This window comes from Telmatherina bonti, assembly GCF_933228915.1.
Source record: "Telmatherina bonti genome assembly, chromosome: 8".
In the NCBI taxonomy this organism is placed as follows: Eukaryota; Metazoa; Chordata; class Actinopteri; order Atheriniformes; family Telmatherinidae; genus Telmatherina; species Telmatherina bonti.
Genome location: NC_136626.1, coordinates 39,068,909 through 39,091,292, shown reverse-complemented (window position 1 = coordinate 39,091,292; position 22,384 = coordinate 39,068,909). Strand labels below are relative to the sequence as shown.

Below are 22,384 nucleotides of genomic sequence, written 5' to 3'. Positions count from 1 at the left end.
AGCTGCTTTGGATAAAAGTGTCTGCTAAATGACAATAGAATAGAATAGAATAGAATAGAATAGAATAGAATGCTTCTGGAGGTGTTTTATGTATTTAATGTTTAAAAAATGTAGGGACTGTCTTATACTGTATATCTAAAAGGACCTTATTTCCCTCATTACATTATTGAAGCGGACATCAGTTTCTACACTTGACCAATGTTTGGGGACTTTGGGACTGGGACTTTAAAGAAAAAGCCACTAAAGCTTCATAAAAGAAAATGACAAACCCATATACCGTAGCAATTAGTAAAATATGATTTTACTGTTTTCATTTTACGTGACTTATATTTCTTTTTTCTTACTTTAAATAAATAAGTATTTGGAAGGCTAAGGGATCACATGGAGTTTTTTTTTTTTTTTTTAATGTCTAATGATAATGGCAGAATAAACCCCCAATGGCGACTGATGACCTGTCCAGGGTGTTCCCCGCCTCACGCCCGAAGGCTGCTGGGATGGGCTCCAGCTGCCCTGCGACACTTAATGGGATGAAGTGGTTCTGATAATGAATGAATGAATGAATGAATGAATGAATGAATGTGGAGGAAGCTGAACTTCCAACATCTGCCTGTAACTGCAGTTGGCGCTAAATCCACGGCGCGCAGCGGCTTTTCACTTCCTCCGCAGAAGAAGAAAAAGCTTCCATGGAAACGATTGACGCTGATTGACGTAATTTATTGATATAAAATAAAGACTGATTATAATTTCAACTGTATGATATTTACAAGTAAATATTGACCAGTAAATGCTGAATTTTGCAGAATGTTAGGATTCGATTGGAGAAGTTAACATGACGCTAACTAGCTAACGCGGTTTTAGCTGCTAGCTAGCTAGTTAGTTAGCAACACTAACCATAGACTGTCTATGTGCAGTCTATGACTTTAACACAGAAACCTGGGAGGAAAAACACGTTTTTAGTAACAGACAGACAGTAAAGTCATGTGGAAACGAGGCGGCCGGAGCTCCGCTCTGGACCGGGCCCAGGCGCTGCTGTCAGCCGGGAGGAGCAGCAGGAGAGACGGCCAGGGCTCCACGCTGGACTCTCCAGCCACAACACAGGTGAGAAAATTCACTTTAGTCTGTTTAAATTGAGTTTCGTTTCATACTGGTTTTTAATTACTGAAGGAGATAAACTTAGGCTTGGAGACTCACTAGGTTGAGATTTTAACAGTAACATGACAGACATGAGAGAGGAGGATACTTCCACGCTGCAGAAATCACAGTCTGACAACTTCCACACTGCAGAAATCACTGTCTGACAACTTCCACGTTGCAGAAATCACAGTCTGACAACTTCCACACTGCAGAAATCACTGTCTGACAACTTCCACACTGCAGAAATCACTGTCTGACAACTTCCACGCTGCAGAAATCACAGTCTGACAACTTCCATGTTGCAGAAATCACAGTCTGACAACTTCCACGCTACAGAAAACACAGTCTGACAACTTCCACACTGCAGAAATCACTGCTTCCACACTGCAGAAATCACAGTCTGACAACTTCCACACTGCAGAAAACACTGTCTGACAACTTCCACGCTGCAGAAATCACTGTCTGACAACTTCCACACTGCAGAAATCACTGCTTCCACACTGCAGAAATCACAGTCTGACAACTTCCACACTGCAGAAAACACTGTCTGACAACTTCCAATCTGCAGAAATCACTGTCTGACAACTTCCACACTGCAGAAAACACAGTCTGACAACTTCCAATCTGCAGAAATCACAGTCTGACAACTTCCACACTGCAGAAATCACTGTCTGACAACTTCCAATCTGCAGAAATCACTGTCTGACAACTTCCACACTGCAGAAATCACAGTCTGACAACTTCCACACTGCAGAAATCACTGCTTCCACACTGCAGAAATCACAGTCTGACAACTTCCACACTGCAGAAATCAGTCTGACAACTTCCACACTGCAGAAATCACTGTCTGACAACTTCCACACTGCAGAAATCACTGCTTCCACACTGCAGAAATCAGTCTGACAACTTCCACACTGCAGTAATCACTGCTTACACACTGCAGAAATCACTGTCTGACAACTTCCACGCTGCAGAAAACACAGTCTGACAACTTCCAATCTGCAGAAATCACAGTCTGACAACTTCCACACTGCAGAAATCACTGTCTGACAACTTCCACACTGCAGAAATCACTGTCTGACAACTTCCACACTGCAGAAATCACAGTCTGACAACTTCCACACTGCAGAAAACACAGTCTGACAACTTCCACACTGCAGAAATCACTGTCTGACAACTTCCACGTTGCAGAAATCACTGTCTGACAACTTCCACGTTGCAGAAATCACTGTCTGACAACTTCAACTCTGCAGAAAACACTGTCTGACAACTTCCACACTGCAGAAATCACTGTCTGACAACTTCCACACTGCAGAAATCACTGCTTCCACACTGCAGAAATCACTGTCTGACAACTTCCACGCTGCAGAAATCACAGTCTGACAACTTCCACTCTGCAGAAAACACAGTCTGACAACTTCCACACTGCAGAAATCACTGTCTGACAACTTCCACGCTGCAGAAATCACTGTCTGACAACTTCCAATCTGCAGAAATCACTGTCTGACAACTTCCACACTGCAGAAATCACAGTCTGACAACTTCAACACTGCAGAAATCACTGCTTCCACACTGCAGAAAACACAGTCTGACAACTTCCACACTGCAGAAATCACAGTCTGACAACTTCCACACTGCAGAAATCACTGTCTGACAACTTCCACAATGCAGAAATCACTGCTTCCACACTGCAGAAATCACAGTCTGACAACTTCCACACTGCAGAAATCACTGTCTGACAACTTCCAATCTGCAGAAATCACAGTCTGACAACTTCCACACTGCAGAAATCACTGCTTCCACACTGCAGAAATCACAGTCTGACAACTTCCACACTGCAGAAATCACTGTCTGACAACTTCCACACTGCAGAAAACACTGTCTGACAACTTCCAATCTGCAGAAATCACAGTCTGACAACTTCCACACTGCAGAAATCACAGTCTGACAACTTCCACGCTGCAGAAATCACTGTCTGACAACTTCCACACTGCAGAAATCACTGTCTGACAACTTCCACACTGCAGAAAACACAGTCTGACAACTTCCAATCTGCAGAAATCACAGTCTTACAACTTCCACACTGCAGAAATCACTGTCTGACAACTTCCAATCTGCAGAAATCACTGTCTGACAACTTCCACACTGGAGAAATCACAGTCTGACAACTTCAACACTGCAGAAATCACAGCTTCCACACTGCAGAAATCACTGTCTGACAACTTCCAATCTGCAGAAATCACTGTCTGACAACTTCCACACTGCAGAAAACACAGTCTGACAACTTCCACGCTGCAGAAATCACTGTCTGACAACTTCCACCATGCAGAAATCACTGTCTGACAACTTCCACGTTGCAGAAATCACTTTCTGAAAACTTCCACGCTGCAGAAATCACTGTCTGACAACTTCCACACTGCAGAAATCACTGCTTCCACATTGCAGAAATCACTGTCTGACAACTTCCACACTGCATAAAACACTGTCTGACACCTTCCAATCTGCAGAAATCACTGTCTGACAACTTCCACACTGCAGAAATCACAGTCTGACAACTTCCACGCTGCAGAAATCACTGTCTGACAACTTCCACACTGCAGAAAACACAGTCTGACAACTTCCAATCTGCAGAAATCACAGTCTGACAACTTCCACACTGCAGAAATCACTGTCTGACAACTTCCAATCTGCAGAAATCACAGTCTGACAACTTCCACACTGCAGAAAACACAGTCTGACAACTTCCACACTGCAGAAATCACAGTCTGACAACTTCCAATCTGCAGAAATCACAGTCTGACAACTTCCACACTGCAGAAATCACAGTCTGACAACTTCCACAATGCAGAAATCACTGCTTCCACACTGCAGAAATCACTGTCTGACAACTTCCACACTGCAGAAATCACTGCTTCCACACTGCAGAAATCACAGTCTGACAACTTCCACACTGCAGAAAACACTGTCTGACAACTTCCAATCTGCAGAAATCACTGTCTGACAACTTCCACACTGCAGAAAACACAGTCTGACAACTTCCAATCTGCAGAAATCACAGTCTGACAACTTCCACACTGCAGAAATCACTGTCTGACAACTTCCAATCTGCAGAAATCACTGTCTGACAACTTCCACACTGCAGAAATCACTGTCTGACAACTTCCAATCTGCAGAAATCACAGTCTGACAACTTCCACACTGCAGAAATCACTGTACGACAACTTCCACACTGCAGAAATCACAGTCTGACAACTTCCACAATGCAGAAATAACTGCTTCCACACTGCAGAAATCACAGTCTGACAACTTCCACACTGCAGAAATCACTGCTTCCACACTGCAGAAATCACAGTCTGACAACTTCCACACTGCAGAAATCAGTCTGACAACTTCCACCCTGCAGAAATCACTGTCTGACAACTTCCACACTGCAGAAATCACAGTCTGACAACTTCCACACTGCAGAAATCACTGCTTCCACACTGCAGAAATCAGTCTGACAACTTCCACACTGCAGTAATCACTGCTTACACACTGCAGAAATCACTGTCTGACAACTTCCACGCTGCAGAAAACAGTCTGACAACTTCCAATCTGCAGAAATCACAGTCTGACAACTTCCACACTGCAGAAAACACAGTCTGACAACTTCCACACTGCAGAAATCACTGTCTGACAACTTCCAATCTGCAGAAATCACTGTCTGACAACTTCCACACTGCAGAAATCACTGTCTGACAACTTCCAATCTGCAGAAATCACAGTCTGACAACTTCCACACTGCAGAAATCACTGTACGACAACTTCCACACTGCAGAAATCACAGTCTGACAACTTCCACAATGCAGAAATAACTGCTTCCACACTGCAGAAATCACAGTCTGACAACTTCCACACTGCAGAAATCACTGCTTCCACACTGCAGAAATCACAGTCTGACAACTTCCACACTGCAGAAATCAGTCTGACAACTTCCACCCTGCAGAAATCACTGTCTGACAACTTCCACACTGCAGAAATCACAGTCTGACAACTTCCACACTGCAGAAATCACTGCTTCCACACTGCAGAAATCAGTCTGACAACTTCCACACTGCAGTAATCACTGCTTACACACTGCAGAAATCACTGTCTGACAACTTCCACGCTGCAGAAAACAGTCTGACAACTTCCAATCTGCAGAAATCACAGTCTGACAACTTCCACACTGCAGAAATCACTGTCTGACAACTTCCACACTGCAGAAATCACTGTCTGACAACTTCCACACTGCAGAAATCACAGTCTGACAACTTCCACACTGCAGAAATCACTGTCTGACAACTTCCACGTTGCAGAAATCACTGTCTGACAACTTCCACGTTGCAGAAATCACTGTCTGACAACTTCAACTCTGCAGAAAACACAGTCTGACAACTTCCACACTGCAGAAATCACTGTCTGACAACTTCCACGCTGCAGAAATCACTGTCTGACAACTTCCACACTGCAGAAAACACAGTCTGACAACTTCCAATCTGCAGAAATCACAGTCTGACAACTTCCACACTGCAGAAATCACTGTCTGACAACTTCCAATCTGCAGAAATCACAGTCTGACAACTTCCACACTGCAGAAAACACAGTCTGACAACTTCCACACTGCAGAAATCACAGTCTGACAACTTCCAATCTGCAGAAATCACAGTCTGACAACTTCCACACTGCAGAAATCACAGTCTGACAACTTCCACAATGCAGAAATCACTGCTTCCACACTGCAGAAATCACTGTCTGACAACTTCCACACTGCAGAAATCACTGCTTCCACACTGCAGAAATCACAGTCTGACAACTTCCACACTGCAGAAAACACTGTCTGACAACTTCCAATCTGCAGAAATCACTGTCTGACAACTTCCACACTGCAGAAAACACAGTCTGACAACTTCCAATCTGCAGAAATCACAGTCTGACAACTTCCACACTGCAGAAATCACTGTCTGACAACTTCCAATCTGCAGAAATCACTGTCTGACAACTTCCACACTGCAGAAATCACTGTCTGACAACTTCCAATCTGCAGAAATCACAGTCTGACAACTTCCACACTGCAGAAATCACTGTACGACAACTTCCACACTGCAGAAATCACAGTCTGACAACTTCCACAATGCAGAAATAACTGCTTCCACACTGCAGAAATCACAGTCTGACAACTTCCACACTGCAGAAATCACTGCTTCCACACTGCAGAAATCACAGTCTGACAACTTCCACACTGCAGAAATCAGTCTGACAACTTCCACCCTGCAGAAATCACTGTCTGACAACTTCCACACTGCAGAAATCACAGTCTGACAACTTCCACACTGCAGAAATCACTGCTTCCACACTGCAGAAATCAGTCTGACAACTTCCACACTGCAGTAATCACTGCTTACACACTGCAGAAATCACTGTCTGACAACTTCCACGCTGCAGAAAACAGTCTGACAACTTCCAATCTGCAGAAATCACAGTCTGACAACTTCCACACTGCAGAAATCACTGTCTGACAACTTCCACACTGCAGAAATCACTGTCTGACAACTTCCACGCTGCAGAAATCACAGTCTGACAACTTCCACACTGCAGAAAACACAGTCTGACAACTTCCACACTGCAGAAATCACTGTCTGACAACTTCCACGCTGCAGAAATCACTGTCTGACAACTTCCAATCTGCAGAAATCACTGTCTGACAACTTCCACACTGCAGAAATCACAGTCTGACAACTTCAACACTGCAGAAATCACTGCTTCCACACTGCAGAAAACACAGTCTGACAACTTCCACACTGCAGAAATCACTGTCTGACAACTTCCACAATGCAGAAATCACTGCTTCCACACTGCAGAAATCACAGTCTGACAACTTCCACACTGCAGAAATCACTGTCTGACAACTTCCAATCTGCAGAAATCACAGTCTGACAACTTCCACACTGCAGAAATCACTGCTTCCACACTGCAGAAATCACAGTCTGACAACTTCCACACTGCAGAAATCACTGTCTGACAACTTCCACACTGCAGAAAACACTGTCTGACAACTTCCAATCTGCAGAAATCACAGTCTGACAACTTCCACACTGCAGAAATCACTGTCTGACAACTTCCACACTGCAGAAAACACTGTCTGACAACTTCCAATCTGCAGAAATCACAGTCTGACAACTTCCACACTGCAGAAATCACAGTCTGACAACTTCCACGCTGCAGAAATCACTGTCTGACAACTTCCACACTGCAGAAATCACTGTCTGACAACTTCCACACTGCAGAAAACACAGTCTGACAACTTCCAATCTGCAGAAATCACAGTCTGACAACTTCCACACTGCAGAAATCACTGTCTGACAACTTCCAATCTGCAGAAATCACTGTCTGACAACTTCCACACTGGAGAAATCACAGTCTGACAACTTCAACACTGCAGAAATCACAGCTTCCACACTGCAGAAATCACTGTCTGACAACTTCCAATCTGCAGAAATCACTGTCTGACAACTTCAAATCTGCAGAAAACACAGTCTGACAACTTCCACACTGCAGAAATCACTGTCTGACAACTTCCAATCTGCAGAAATCACAGTCTGACAACTTCCACAATGCAGAAATCACTGCTTCCACACTGCAGAAATCACAGTCTGACAACTTCCACACTGCAGAAATCACTGTCTGACAACTTCCAATCTGCAGAAATCACAGTCTGACAACTTCCACACTGCAGAAATCACTGCTTCCACACTGCAGAAATCACAGTCTGACAACTTCCACACTGCAGAAATCACAGTCTGACAACTTCCACACTGCAGAAAACACTGTCTGACAACTTCCACGCTGCAGAAATCACTGTCTGACAACTTCCACACTGCAGAAATCACTGCTTCCACACTGCAGAAATCACTGTCTGACAACTTCCACACTGCAGAAAACACTGTCTGACAACTTCCAATCTGCAGAAATCACTGTCTGACAACTTCCACACTGCAGAAAACACAGTCTGACAACTTCCACACTGCAGAAATCACAGTCTGACAACTTCCAATCTGCAGAAATCACTGTCTAACAACTTCCACACTGCAGAAATCACTGTCTGACAACTTCCAATCTGCAGAAATCACAGTCTTACAACTTCCACACTGCAGAAATCACTGTCTGACAACTTCCACACTGCAGAAATCACAGTCTGACAACTTCCACAATGCAGAAATCACTGCTTCCACACTGCAGAAATCACAGTCTGACAACTTCCACACTGCAGAAATCACTGTCTGACAACTTCCACGTTGCAGAAATCACTGTCTGACAACTTCCACGCTGCAGAAATCACTGTCTGACAACTTCCACACTGCAGAAATCACTGTCTGACAACTTCCACACTGCAGAAATCACTGTCTGACAACTTCCACACTGCAGAAATCACAGTCTGACAACTTCCACACTGCAGAAATCACTGTCTGACAACTTCCACACTGCAGAAATCACTGTCTGACAACGTCCACGTTGCAGAAATCACTGTCTGACAACTTCAACTCTGCAGAAAACACAGTCTGACAACTTCCACACTGCAGAAATCACTGTCTGACAACTTCCACACTGCAGAAATCACTGCTTCCACACTGCAGAAATCACTGTCTGACAACTTCCACGCTGCAGAAATCACAGTCAGACAACTTCCACTCTACAGAAAACACAGTCTGACAACTTCCACACTGCAGAAATCACTGTCTGACAACTTCCACGTTGCAGAAATCACTGTCTGACAACGTCCACGCTGCAGAAATCACTGTCTGACAACTTCCACACTGCAGAAATCACTGCTTCCACACTGCAGAAATCACTGTCTGACAACTTCCACACTGCAGAAAACAGTCTGACAACTTCCAATCTGCCGAAATCACTGTCTGACAACTTCCACACTGCAGAAATCACAGTCTGACAACTTCCACTCTGCAGAAATCACTGTCTGACAACTTCCACACTGCAGAAATCACTGTCTGACAACTTCCACACTGCAGAAATCACTGTCTGACAACTTCCACACTGCAGAAAACACAGTCTGACAACTTCCAATCTGCAGAAATCACAGTCTGACAACTTCCACACTGCAGAAATCACTGACAACTTCCAATCTGCAGAAATCACTGTCTGACAACTTCCACACTGCAGAAATCACAGTCTGACAACTTCAACACTGCAGAAATCACTGCTTCCACACTGCAGAAATCACTGTCTGACAACTTCAAATCTGCAGAAATCACTGTCTGACAACTTCCACACTGCAGAAAACACAGTCTGACAACTTCCACACTGCAGAAATCACTGTCTGACAACTTCCAATCTGCACAAATCACAGTCTGACAACTTCCACACTGCAGAAATCACTGTCTGACAACTTCCACAATGCAGAAATCACTGCTTCCACACTGCAGAAATCACAGTCTGACAACTTCCAATCTGCAGAAATCACAGTCTGACAACTTCCACACTGCAGAAATCACTGTTTGACAACTTCCAATCTGCAGAAATCACTGTCTGACAACTTCCACACTGGAGAAATCACAGTCTGACAACTTCAACACTGCAGAAATCACTGCTTCCACACTGCAAAAATCACTGTCTGACAACTTCCAATCTGCAGAAATCACTGTCTGACAACTTCCACACTGCAGAAAACACAGTCTGACAACTTCCACACTGCAGAAATCACTGTCTGACAACTTCCAATCTGCAGAAATCACAGTCTGACAACTTCCACAATGCAGAAATCACTGCTTCCACACTGCAGAAATCACAGTCTGACAACTTCCACAATGCAGAAATCACTGTCTGACAACTTCCACACTGCAGAAATCACAGTCTGACAACTTCCACAATGCAGAAATCACTGCTTCCACACTGCAGAAATCACAGTCTGACAACTTCCACACTGCAGAAATCACAGTCTGACAACTTCCACACTGCAGAAATCACTGCTTCCACACTGCAGAAATCACAGTCTGACAACTTCCACACTGCAGAAATCAGTCTGACAACTTCCACACTGCAGAAATCACTGTCTGACAACTTCCACACTGCAGAAATCACTGCTTCCACACTGCAGAAATCAGTCTGACAACTTCCACACTGCAGTAATCACTGCTTACACACTGCAGAAATCACTGTCTGACAACTTCCACACTGCAGAAATCACTGTCTGACAACTTCCACACTGCAGAAAACACAGTCTGACAACTTCCAATCTGCAGAAATCACAGTCTGACAACTTCCACACTGCAGAAATCACAGTCTGACAACTTCCACACTGCGGAAATCACAGTCTGACAACTTCCACACTGCAGAAATCACAGTCTGACAACTTCCACGCTGCAGAAATCACAGTCTGACAACTTCCACACTGCAGAAATCACTGCTTCCACACTGCAGAAATCACAGTCTGACAACTTCCACGCTGCAGAAATCACAGTCTGACAACTTCCACGCTGCAGAAATCACTGTCTGACAACTTCCACACTGCAGAAATCACAGTCTGACAACTTCCAATCTGCAGAAATCATAGTCTGACAACTTTCACACTGCAGAAATCACTGCTTCCACACTGCAGAAATCACAGTCTGACAACTTCCATGCTGCAGAAATCACAGTCTGACAACACATTTTATTCTGAATCCAGAGCTGCAGGTTAAAGCGCCATCATCCGAAGAAGAAGCCTTCCATGAAACACAAATCCACGGTTACTTTAAGCTGGTCTGAGTGGAGGAAAATGTAAAGTTCTTTGTAAAAAGGATGGACAGGATGAAGCTCCATCCATGCTGAAACGTCTGTGGAAGTTTTAGAACAACGTCTCTTATGACTGCTGAGATTTACCTTTGTTCAGTTTTCATTGACATTATATGCAGAGTTGGAGTTTCTGAGGATAAAACTGTAATTCTACGAGCTGAATAAGTTGTTATCACTTGGAACTACTTCTTCTCAGGGTCGTTCAGGTGGATCCATCCAAGCCAGACCTGTTCTGCTGAATACTCACGCCTCACTGTGTGATCTGAGAGTGAACAGCGCAGCGTCTGAGCACAGATCTGTTGATGCTGGGAACAAATGTAAAGAAAAGTTGGATTCAGACAAGGTAATCTCTGGCAGACATCCTCTCAGGGAACTGTTTCCATCCATTCAAATTTGATTTGTGTTTTTTTCAGAGCTCATTGGGAGGAGGAAGCAGGTTCTTGAAGAAGGTTTCAGCCACAAACAATCGCCAGTCATCTGTCAGCAGGAAGCAAACAGAGCAGGTGTTGGAACCAAGGTAAGGTTCTGTTCTAATGGAAGGAAGTGGAACTGGATGGACTTACTTACTGGGTGGACAGTTTCTTACTGGGAGGAGTTCCTGTGTGTCCCTGCTGGGTTTGCAGCGCTGGAGCTGTGGAGAGGAGAAGGCCGGGATTCCACCGCACCTCCTGCTCCCCGTAGCACCTCCTGCTCCCCGTAGCACCTCCTGCTCCCAGCAACGTCGTCCCTGCAGAGGGACACGATCAAGACGGCAGCGCCGTCCCGTTTCTCCGGGTGTTCAGCATACGGCAGGGTGAGAGTTGGCGTGGAGATAGGAGCGTCCTCCCACCGAAAGTTGGCGTGGAGATAGGAGCGTCCTCCCACCGAAAGTTGGCGTGGAGATAGGAGCGTCCTCCCACCGAAAGTTGGCGTGGAGATAGGAGCGTCCTCCCACCGAAAGTTGGCGTGGAGATAGGAGCGTCCTCCCACTGAAAGTTGGCGTGGAGATAGGAGCGTCCTCCCACCGAAAGTTGGCGTGGAGATAGGAGCGTCCTCCCACTGAAAGTTGGCGTGGAGATAGGAGCGTCCTCCCACTGAAAGTTGGCGTGGAGATAGGAGCGTCCTCCCACTGAAAGTTGGCGTGGAGATAGGAGCGTCCTCCTACCGAAAGTTGGCGTGGAGATAGGAGCGTCCTCCCACCGAAAGTTGGCGTGGAGATAGGAGCGTCCTCCCACTGAAAGTTGGCGTGGAGATAGGAGCGTCCTCCCACTGAAAGTTGGCGTGGAGATAGGAGCGTCCTCCCACTGAAAGTTGGCGTGGAGATAGGAGCGTCCTCCCACCGAAAGTTGGCGTGGAGATAGGAGCGTCCTCCCACTGAAAGTTGGCGTGGAGATAGGAGCGTCCTCCCACTGAAAGTTGGCGTGGAGATAGGAGCGTCCTCCCACTGAAAGTTGGCGTGGAGATAGGAGCGTCCTCCCACCGAAAGTTGGCGTGGAGATAGGAGCGTCCTCCCACTGAAAGTTGGCGTGGAGATAGGAGCGTCCTCCCACTGAAAGTTGGCGTGGAGATAGGAGCGTCCTCCCACTGAAAGTTGGCGTGGAGATAGGAGCGTCCTCCTACCGAAAGTTGGCGTGGAGATAGGAGCGTCCTCCCACCGAAAGTTGGCGTGGAGATAGGAGCGTCCTCCCACTGAAAGTTGGCGTGGAGATAGGAGCGTCCTCCCACTGAAAGTTGGCGTGGAGATAGGAGCGTCCTCCCACTGAAAGTTGGCGTGGAGATAGGAGCGTCCTCCCACTGAAAGTTGGCGTGGAGATAGGAGCGTCCTCCCACTGAAAGTTGCCGTGGAGATAGGAGCGTCCTCCCACCGAAAGTTGCCGTGGAGATAGGAGCGTCCTCCCACCGAAAGTTGGCGTGGAGATAGGAGCGTCCTCCTACCGAAAGTTGGCGTGGAGATAGGAGCGTCCTCCCACCGAAAGTTGGCGTGGAGATAGGAGCGTCCTCCCACTGAAAGTTGCCGTGGAGATAGGAGCGTCCTCCCACCGAAAGTTGCCGTGGAGATAGGAGCGTCCTCCCACCGAAAGTTGCCGTGGAGATAGGAGCGTCCTCCCACCGAAAGTTGCCGTGGAGATAGGAGCGTCCTCCCACCGAAAGTTGGCGTGGAAATAGGGGCGTCCTCCCACCGAAAGTTGGCGTGGAGATAGGAGCGTCCTCCCACCGAAAGTTGGCGTGGAGATAGGAGCGTCCTCCCACCGAAAGTTGGCGTGGAGATAGGAGCGTCCTCCCACTGAAAGTTGGCGTGGAGATAGGAGCGTCCTCCCACTGAAAGTTGGCGTGGAGATAGGAGCGTCCTCCCACTGAAAGTTGGCGTGGAGATAGGAGCGTCCTCCCACTGAAAGTTGGCGTGGAGATAGGAGCGTCCTCCCACTTAAAGTTGGCGTGGAGATAGGAGCGTCCTCCCACCGAAAGTTGGCGTGGAGATAGGAGCGTCCTCCCACCGAAAGTTGGCGTGGAGATAGGAGCGTCCTCCCACCGAAAGTTGGCGTGGAGATAGGAGCGTCCTCCTACCGAAAGTTGGCGTGGAGATAGGAGCATCCTCCCACTTAAAGTTGGCGTAGAGATAGGAGCGTCCTCCTACCGAAAGTTGGCGTGGAGATAGGAGCGTCCTCCCACCGAAAGTTGGCGTGGAGATAGGAGCGTCCTCCCACTTAAAGTTGGTGTGGAGATAGGAGTGTCCTCCCACCGAAAGTTGGCGTGGAGATAGGAGCGTCCTCCCACCGAAAGTTGGCGTGGAGATAGGAGCGTCCTCCCACCGAAAGTTGGCGTGGAGATAGGAGCGTCCTCCCACCGAAAGTTGGCGTGGAGATAGGAGCGTCCTCCTACTGAAAGTTGCCGTGGAGATAGGAGCGTCCTCCCACTGAAAGTTGGCGTGGAGATAGGAGCGTCCTCCCACTGAAAGTTGCCGTGGAGATAGGAGCGTCCTCCCACTGAAAGTTGGCGTGGAGATAGGAGCGTCCTCCCACTGAAAGTTGGCGTGGAGATAGGAGCGTCCTCCCACTGAAAGTTGGCGTGGAGATAGGAGCGTCCTCCCACCGAAAGTTGGCGTGGAGATAGGAGCGTCCTCCCACTTAAAGTTGGCGTGGAGATAGGAGCGTCCTCCTACCGAAAGTTGGCGTGGAGATAGGAGCGTCCTCCCACCGAAAGTTGGCGTGGAGATAGGAGCGTCCTCCCACTGAAAGTTGGCGTGGAGATAGGAGCGTCCTCCTACCGAAAGTTGGCGTGGAGATAGGAGCGTCCTCCCACTGAAAGTTGGCGTGGAGATAGGAGCGTCCTCCTACCGAAAGTTGGCGTGGAGATAGGAGCGTCCTCCCACTGAAAGTTGGCGTGGAGTCGTGTTTCTGTAAACCCGACAGTCAGGCCAACTCTGGGTTTTTATGCACAGCAGCTTTATAAAGCAGACTAGAGCTCTGTCTTTAAAGGAGGTTGTCTGGACATAAACCTTCATTTCTTAACATTTCTGTATGAATTCTGGGTTTTTTCTGACTATGTGGAGCAGAAATACAAACAACATAAACATCTGCTGATCTGAGTGTAACACAAGAAACTCTAGCTTTCTGATGTAACTCTGATTAAATGAGCTTTCTTTGTGCATGTCTTTCTGTCTCTCCGATCAGATACGTGCCGTCTTCCCAGTCCTGTAAGCAGGTCCTGGAACAGGTCAGACAGAAGACCGTCTCGCCACCAGCAGACACCTGGTCCATGGCAGTCAGCACTGATCAGAGCCACAGAGGAAACATTTTTCTGAAGAAGAAAGCTGATTTAGCAGCTAAACAAGGCAACATTTCTCCTGCTGTGTCCCCAAAAAGCAGCGAGGCTGGTGTAAAGTCCAGGTCCAGAGTTGGTGGTCCTGTACAACAATCACCAGGTCTGGACATGAAGCCACTGAAAGTAATGAGTACTCTTGATCTGGAAAGTGATGAAGAAGACATGAGGAAGCTACTCGGAGACTCAATGGATTCATCAGACGACAGTTTCTTGGACGCTCGGAGACCTTCATCATGTAAAAACCTGGACAAGGTACATTTTAGCTTTTGGGTTCCGTCTAACTCTAAAACCAGATGAAAAGAGTGCAAATGACCGGTTTTAGAAGAAATGAAGCTGATAGGGATCAGTTAACATCATCTGAATGGTTTCTACTGTCACTCAACCACCTGCTAGAGACTTCTCATATTTAACCTTTTTACATTTAGGCTTTGGATCCACGACTCCAGAGCTTTCAGACTGTTTATTAGAGAACAAATGAACTTTTAAACCACAGCATTCTGCAGAGACATCCAGACATTTTGTTGTAGCTGCCGAACCAAATTAAAATCCTGACATGCATTTGACTGATGGATGGATGTTGTTTCATCAGTTATAAAACAGATTAACTTTCCATTCACACAGATGTTCAGCCACGGTAGTGGAAGGGACCGGTCCAGAACCTCTCCTGTTGCTCCATCACCCTCTAACACAGCAGCTCCTCGCTCCCCGGCCTCTCCTCCACACCAAAACTCTCCTTTTAGATTTACTGGCCAAGCCCAGGCCCACTTCAGCCCCTCAGTCCTCTCTCCATCACCCTCCCCTCCCCTCCCACTACCACCTCCTCCAAATAGGTGCAGCTCCTCTCTGAAGGTCGAACATCCACAGCAGTCCCAGTCAGCCACACCAGAGGTGCTTTCTCTGGAGGAGCTCTTCCCTGGAGGTCCAGGCTCTGAAGACCCTCAGGAGGAAATGAGTTCAGTTCCTTCAGAAGGTGAGAGGGGCGAATCAGGGAGTTAAATTCACAGATAGATGAGTTATAAGAACGGCTGAAGTTGTTTTACCAGTGATCTTATATTAAACTGTAAGCATGTCTGAGAGATTTTTTATCAGATACTAGAAGAATGATGTCTTGTTTCTTTGCTCATTCTACAGACTTTAATATCAATGTGATGACGGTAGACGAGCTTGCACCTGCATTGGATAGATTTTCTGCAAATACACAACAAGAACAGGTAGGAAATGAGATTTAGTGGTCAGTCTAGAGATAGACACTATTGCCATGGAGATAGACACCATCTGAGGCACTATTGCCATGGTAAACATCATCACTGGGTGTGGAGTCTACCAACTGTAATAAAGTCTGGACGGCGAGTCCTTCGCTAGAATACCAAACACATATTGAATCTTTCTGCTGGAAAAACTTTCAGTGATTTGCAGGAAACTTGGGTTAATTTTGTCTTTAACTTTTTTTCTCTAACAAGATGAAACCAGCTCACCCCGAGCCTGGACTCCCAAAGCAGGAGCTGCTGCAGGAGAAGGACCAGAAAGAGGAGGAGGAGGAGGAGGAGGAGGTGCTTCACTACCAAAGTGACTTTGAGAGTGACTCTAGTACCAGCCAGATCTCTGAGCACATGCCGGGAGACCGGGAGGAAGAGGACGTACCGTCAGAAGCCAGCATGGTGTCGTCTCATAGGAAGAGTGAGGATGATGACTGCAGAGGCTTTTCAGACCACATTCTCTCCAGCACCTCCCAGTCCTCAGACTTTTCCAGCAGATCCTCAACTCTCCACGGCAGCTCAGACTCCCCTCGGCGCAGGAGAAGATGTCTTTCAACCGAAAAGGCTGTAAAAGACTCAGCAGCTCAGACACAAGCTGATCTCCTGTCTGATCCATGGTCCACTGGTCAGTCTGGTCAGGGCACATCTTACCTCCACCACCTTCATCTTCCTTCCTGATGATAAACCTGCAGAACCACTGAGGGGGGGTTGCTTGTTTCTTACCTTGTGGTCTGTTCCTCCTCCAGGTACGTCCACACTGAACCCCACATTTGCAATCTACATGAATCCTGCTCCAGGGGTCCCTCGGCTATTCGCTGCAGAGAGACTGGAAGGTACGGTTCATTCACTAAGATTAGAAAACCTTATTTAACTGGATCCAACTGGTCATCTTTGGAGAGCGAAGCTGTTTCTACAAAGCAATCCCGCCACATTTAGGAGATATCGCTGAAACCTGCAGCCTTCTGACCCATTTAATGTGGGATTTCAGACTGTACAACCTTCACAGCGGTCACAGCCAAGTGGTCACCATCGTATATCTGGAAACATTCAGAAACCAAGAAAAAGAAATTTGTTTGAGTTCTTCAGTCTCCTGGTTGTGTTCTTCCTCTACAAAAACCACTTCAGGTGCAATAGCTCATACTTTTTCACATTAACCTCTATTTTCTCTGCCTCTTGTCTGAAATTACAACCCTAAAATAAATGAAGAACTTCATCCCAACCAGCAGGGCTGGATGAAGAATCCCAGCTTCTACTGAAGGCTGACACATGTGAGATTACGGTAGATGTGTCAGAGTCAACACATGTGTTCCTGTGTCAGATAGATTCACCTGGAACACAACAGAACATGTAAAAGTTCTCTACTGACAGAAAACCACAGAAAACCCGTCCTCTTGTGGGTGGCGAGATCACGAGAGGAGGGGCCATGTAACCCTTTCAGGCTGAGCCAGACCAGGCTCCAGGGGCACCAGACACTCGCCATGTGTCCCACCCCAGACCAGGGGCACCAGACACTCGCCATGTGTCCCACCCCAGACCAGGGGCACCAGACACTCGCCATGTGTCCCACCCCAGACCAGGGGCACCAGACACTCGCCATGTGTCCCACCCCCAGACCAGGGGCACCAGACACTCGCCATGTGTCCCCCCCCCCAGACCAGGCTCCAGGGGCACCAGACACTCGCCATGTGTCCCACCCCAGACCAGGGGCACCAGACACTCGCCATGTGTCCCCCCCCCCCCCCCCCCCCCCCCCGACCAGGCTCCAGGGGCACCAGACACTGGCCATGTGTCCCACCCCAGACCAGGGGCACCAGACACTCGCCATGTGTCCCACCCCAGACCAGGGGCACCAGACACTCGCCATGTGTCCCACCCCCGACCAGGCTCCAGGGGCACCAGACACTCGCCATGTGTCCCACCCCCGACCAGGCTCCAGGGGCACCAGACACTGGCCATGTGTCCCACCCCAGACCAGGCTCCAGGGGCACCAGACACTGGCCATGTGTCCCACCCCAGACCAGGGGCACCAGACACTCGCCATGTGTCCCACCCCAGACCAGGGGCACCAGACACTCGCCATGTGTCCCACCCCCGACCAGGCTCCAGGGGCACCAGACACTCGCCATGTGTCCCACCCCCGACCAGGCTCCAGGGGCACCAGACACTGGCCATGTGTCCCACCCCAGACCAGGCTCCAGGGGCACCAGACACTCGCCATGTGTCCCACCCCAGACCAGGCTCCAGGGGCACCAGACACTCGCCATGTGTCCCACCCCCGACCAGGCTCCAGGGGCACCAGACACTCGCCATGTGTCCCACCCCCGACCAGGCTCCAGGGGCACCAGACACTCGCCATGTGTCCCACCCCAGACCAGGCTCCAGGGGCACCAGACACTCGCCATGTGTCCCACCGGGCTATACAATACTTCATTTTCCGAAGCAGAGTACACCCTGGACCGATCGCCAGTCCATCACAGGGACAACACAGAGAAACAAACCATTCACGCCCATGTCCACTCCTAGGGATCATTTGGAGCAACCATTGACCCACACTTTCATGCAAACTCCATAAAGGAAGGCCCCAGCTGAGGATTGTACCAGCGACTGTCTTGCTGTGAGGCCACAGATCTCACCACGACACCACCTCTACAGGGAACGAGTGATCCTAGGAACAAGTAATCCTAGGAACAAGTAATCCCAGGAACAAGTAATCCTAGGAACAAGTAATCTCAGGAATGAGAAATCCCAGGAACGAGTAATCCCAGGAACAAGTAATCTCAGGAATGAGAAATCCCAGGAACAAGTAATCCTAGGAACGAGTAATCCCAGGAACAAGTAATCCCAGGAACAAGTAATCCCAGGAACGAGTAATCCCAGGAACAAGTAATCTCAGGAACGAGTAATCCCAGGAACGAGTAATCCCAGGAACAAGTAATCCCAGGAACAAGTAATCCCAGGAACGAGTAATCTCAGGAACGAGTAATCCCAGGAACGAGTAATCCTAGGAACGAGTAATCCCAGGAACAAGTAATTCTAGGAATGAGTAATCCCAGGAACGAGTAATCCCAGGAACGAGTAATCCCAGGAACGAGTAATCCTAGGAACGAGTAATCCCAGGAACGAGTAATCCCAGGAACGAGTAATCCTAGGAACGAGTAATCCCAGGAACAAGTAATCCTAGGAACAAGTAATCCCAGGAACGAGTAATCCCAGGAACGAGTAATCCTAGGAACGAGTAATTCCAGGAACAAGTAATCCCAGGAACAAGTAATCCTAGGAACGAGTAATCCTAGAAACAAGTAATCTAATAAATGAGTAGAGTTATATTTATCTTCTACAGTCGAAGGTAAAAAGTTCATTTGAGCAGGTTTCTGAGCATTGAACAGAGGCATTTCTCGGGGTTTAAACTGTTTGGTTTGGATGCTGATGTCTACAGAGTTGTCTTCATGTTCTAGATGTCTCCAGCTCCATCACACTTCATGGAAATTCATTTACCACGCCTGGTAACGAGATATTAATGTCTGCCATGTGTGTTAGTACAGAAAGACCTAAACCATGGGGAGGGGGGTCCTGAGGACCAGAGTTTCTCCTCATCATTCTGGTGTGATCAGTGTTAGGATTACTGCTTCCTCGGCTCTGTAGGCTCATTATGGGTGCCAATGCTGTAAGCATTGAGGCACACATATTACTATCGCTTTGTGTTTATTCCGTGATCTTATTTTTAAACTTCTCACGTTTCTGCTCGATTTTCGGTACGTATCTCCTCCTAGGGATTTGCCAGCACCCCCACAAAAGTTATATCAAAACGTGCATCTCGGCCCAGAGAAGTGTGCTATGACTTTTCTTCTACAAAAGTCTTACGGTTTTTAGGTAATTTGCAAAAAACTGTGAATTTATTCCCATAGGAATGAATGGGATTTGACCGAAAGGAGCGGCAGAAAATCCTAAAACCCAGCCTACTTTGGAGCTCTACAGCTCAGCCATACTTTTACCTAGGCACATCATTCAAAGTTTAAACGGGTCACAACAAATGAAACTTTACCCAAATGAAAGGATATTGTCATATCTTGTACGGTTTTGACACTATCGCGAGTTATGTTTTATGAAAAATCAGAGAAACGGCCAAAATCCCTCTCCACTCGAACCACACTCTATCCGCACTCTAAAGAATTAATTTCTGAAATCCTCAAACAAATGGCGCTCACGCCAAGAGTTTTTGTCCTACATGCACAAGCTTTACATCAAAACGTTGGGAATCAAGTTTGCTACAATCTAGACCTGGCTCTGAAAGTGCTCAGACTCACAGTTTTTGAGTTATGGAGCTCCAAAGGTCAGAAAGTCTACATTTCCTCCCATTGAAGCTCCATTCAAATCTGGCTGGACTGTGAAATCACCTTCATTTTTTTAACTCGCAGCTGTTTAAATTTCTTTCACAATAGGGCAAAAGAAATTACCTCCCTGTGTTCCTGAAAGTCTTCTGGCGCTCACAGTTCAAGAATTATTTTGATACGACTTTTCGTTTGCGAACAGCACTCGGTTGTTCTAGGGGTTCATTCATTTCCTATTAGTCTCTGTGCTCTCTGTCTGTCAGGTTGAGTGAGATGGCAGTTACAAAGTGTCCCCGTTGCCAGGACGACGTTAACGAGCAGGAAGCCGTTTGTGTGGATGACTGGAATCACGCACACACATGCCCATATATAGTAATATACAGTGGATCAGAGGAACTGGATGCAGTTATTGATCTATTCACACTGTTTATTGGTTTAGAATTGACACCACTCAATACTTGTTTTACATATAGTACAGTGAGTATCAGCAGACGCGTGCGTCAGCGCGCCTTTCCTTTATCTCTCTTGTCCTCTTTCTTAGCAACAGGATGCATTTAATGATAAGTCCACACTGTTTTTGTTGATCCACACTCTTTTGGTTTTTAATAAATATCAGTCATTAACTGCTGTCAGTGGGAAAATACAGACCTGCGCATCAGCGTGCTTCTTTTCTTTCTTTACAAACACATTCACACAAACATTAATACACACCAAAACACAACTACACTCCTACAATCATACATTAATACCAAAGCACACCTAGACCTCTGCCCTCAGACTCTCTCTCTCTCTCTCACACACACACACAGACACTATACATCCTGCCTGTGTACCTGTCAGTCTGTTTGAAGCTCCTCCCTCACACACACAGTAGGACATTTGTTTTACTGCCTCCTCTCCCATACACAAGCTGAGTATTTCTTTAACATCCACACTAAACATCATACTGTAGGTGTGTGTACTGTTCACAGCCCCCTCACTCACACTCATTAGGACATTTGCCACACACACTGGGACGCGGGCAGCTTCATTGGCACCCATCAAAATTTCTTCAGAAATTTTCTACTTCTGTATATTATTACCTCATGCTGCCTCCTGTACAGGAAGTCTGTGATGAAGAGACCGCTGCTGTATTAATGTTTTATCTGTGTTTTTCCTTCCATCAGCCATCCGTACATTCGACCCGGCCGTGTTTGCTCTGAATGAAATGCTGAAACAGCAGCTGGCCGTGACGAGGCGGTTCATGGACAGCAGCCAGCGTCTCCACTCCTTCCTGCTGCAGAGCTTGGAACCACCCGACTACAGATACACCAAGCTGGAGGACACCGTCCAGGTCATACACACTGGCACCGTTATCCCGGCTGCTACTGAATCATGTCTAAAAGATGCATGTATTACCCCTCCACACATTTCCACTACGTGTGTGTGTGTGTGTGTGTGAGAATAACACGTTTTTGTTTCACAGAACATCTGCAAACACAGAAGTCCCAAACTGACGACGGAGACCGCCATGGAGGCGGTCCTGCGGGAAATGAAGGACAACCAGCGGTGATAAAAGCTGAGCAGCTGTTAATAACAACCATTAAGTTTGTAATGTAAGAAGTTACTGGTTGGTTAACATGAAAAATCATTTTAACGTCTAAATAAATCCAGTTGGTAATGTAATATGACTGAATGTCTCAGTTTTAGTATTTTGTACGACAGAAACTTTACTGTTTGTATTGTCTGCGTTAAAATAGTTATATTATTAGTTTAACATTTAAAATGCACAAACTATTGAAGCCATCATCAGATGCCCCGGTCCCTCCTGTTGATCAGTTTACGACCAGTTTTCCTCCCACTGCGTCTGGTATTTATATATTTAACACATCTATAAAGGTCTGGAAAGATGATCCACTAATGAGCTGGATTTCCTGTAAAAGCAGTGAGAAAGCTAAAAACTGGGCAGAAGTTTCAGTTTCGTTCTGTAAACTTGTCAAATGTAAATGTCTGTATGTCAAACCTTGGACAAGCTGGTTCGAACCTTGAATTTCCCCTCGGGGATAAATAATAAAAATC

The 22,384-nt window shown here is 47.0% G+C and overlaps 1 protein-coding gene across 3 annotated transcripts; it reads left to right on the top strand.

Moving 5' to 3' along the window:
• The first annotated feature begins 693 nt into the window (after nt 1-693).
• On the top strand, nt 694-22,086 carry cUnh19orf44 (chromosome Un C19orf44 homolog). 3 transcript variants are annotated; one of them, XM_079244558.1, is made up of 10 exons: nt 694-1,098; nt 11,138-11,284; nt 11,355-11,458; nt 14,592-14,994; nt 15,364-15,712; nt 15,874-15,953; nt 16,203-16,632; nt 16,745-16,831; nt 21,493-21,659; nt 21,792-22,086. In XM_079244558.1, the coding sequence occupies exons 1-10, from the start codon at nt 979-981 to the stop codon at nt 21,876-21,878; spliced, it is 1,974 nt and encodes a 657-aa protein (XP_079100684.1). In that variant the 5' UTR covers nt 694-978; the 3' UTR covers nt 21,879-22,086. The 3 variants fall into 3 exon arrangements, with proteins under 3 accessions (XP_079100684.1, XP_079100683.1, XP_079100682.1); XM_079244557.1 differs by having other exon boundaries at nt 16,203-16,623; nt 21,493-22,086; XM_079244556.1 differs by having other exon boundaries at nt 21,493-22,086.
• Nucleotides 22,087-22,384: the final 298 nt, after the last annotated feature.

What these genes read in the sequence shown, in the direction of transcription:
- cUnh19orf44 (XM_079244556.1), top strand. Translation starts at nt 979, where the DNA reads ATGTGGAAACGAGGCGGCCGGAGCTCCGCTCTGGACCGGGCCCAGGCG. An exon ending in AAAAGTTGGATTCAGACAAG is followed by an intron (nt 11,285 to 11,354) that starts GTAATCTCTGGC and finishes TGTTTTTTTCAG; the next exon opens with AGCTCATTGGGAGGAGGAAG. An exon ending in GAGCAGGTGTTGGAACCAAG is followed by an intron (nt 11,459 to 14,591) that starts GTAAGGTTCTGT and finishes CTCTCCGATCAG; the next exon opens with ATACGTGCCGTCTTCCCAGT.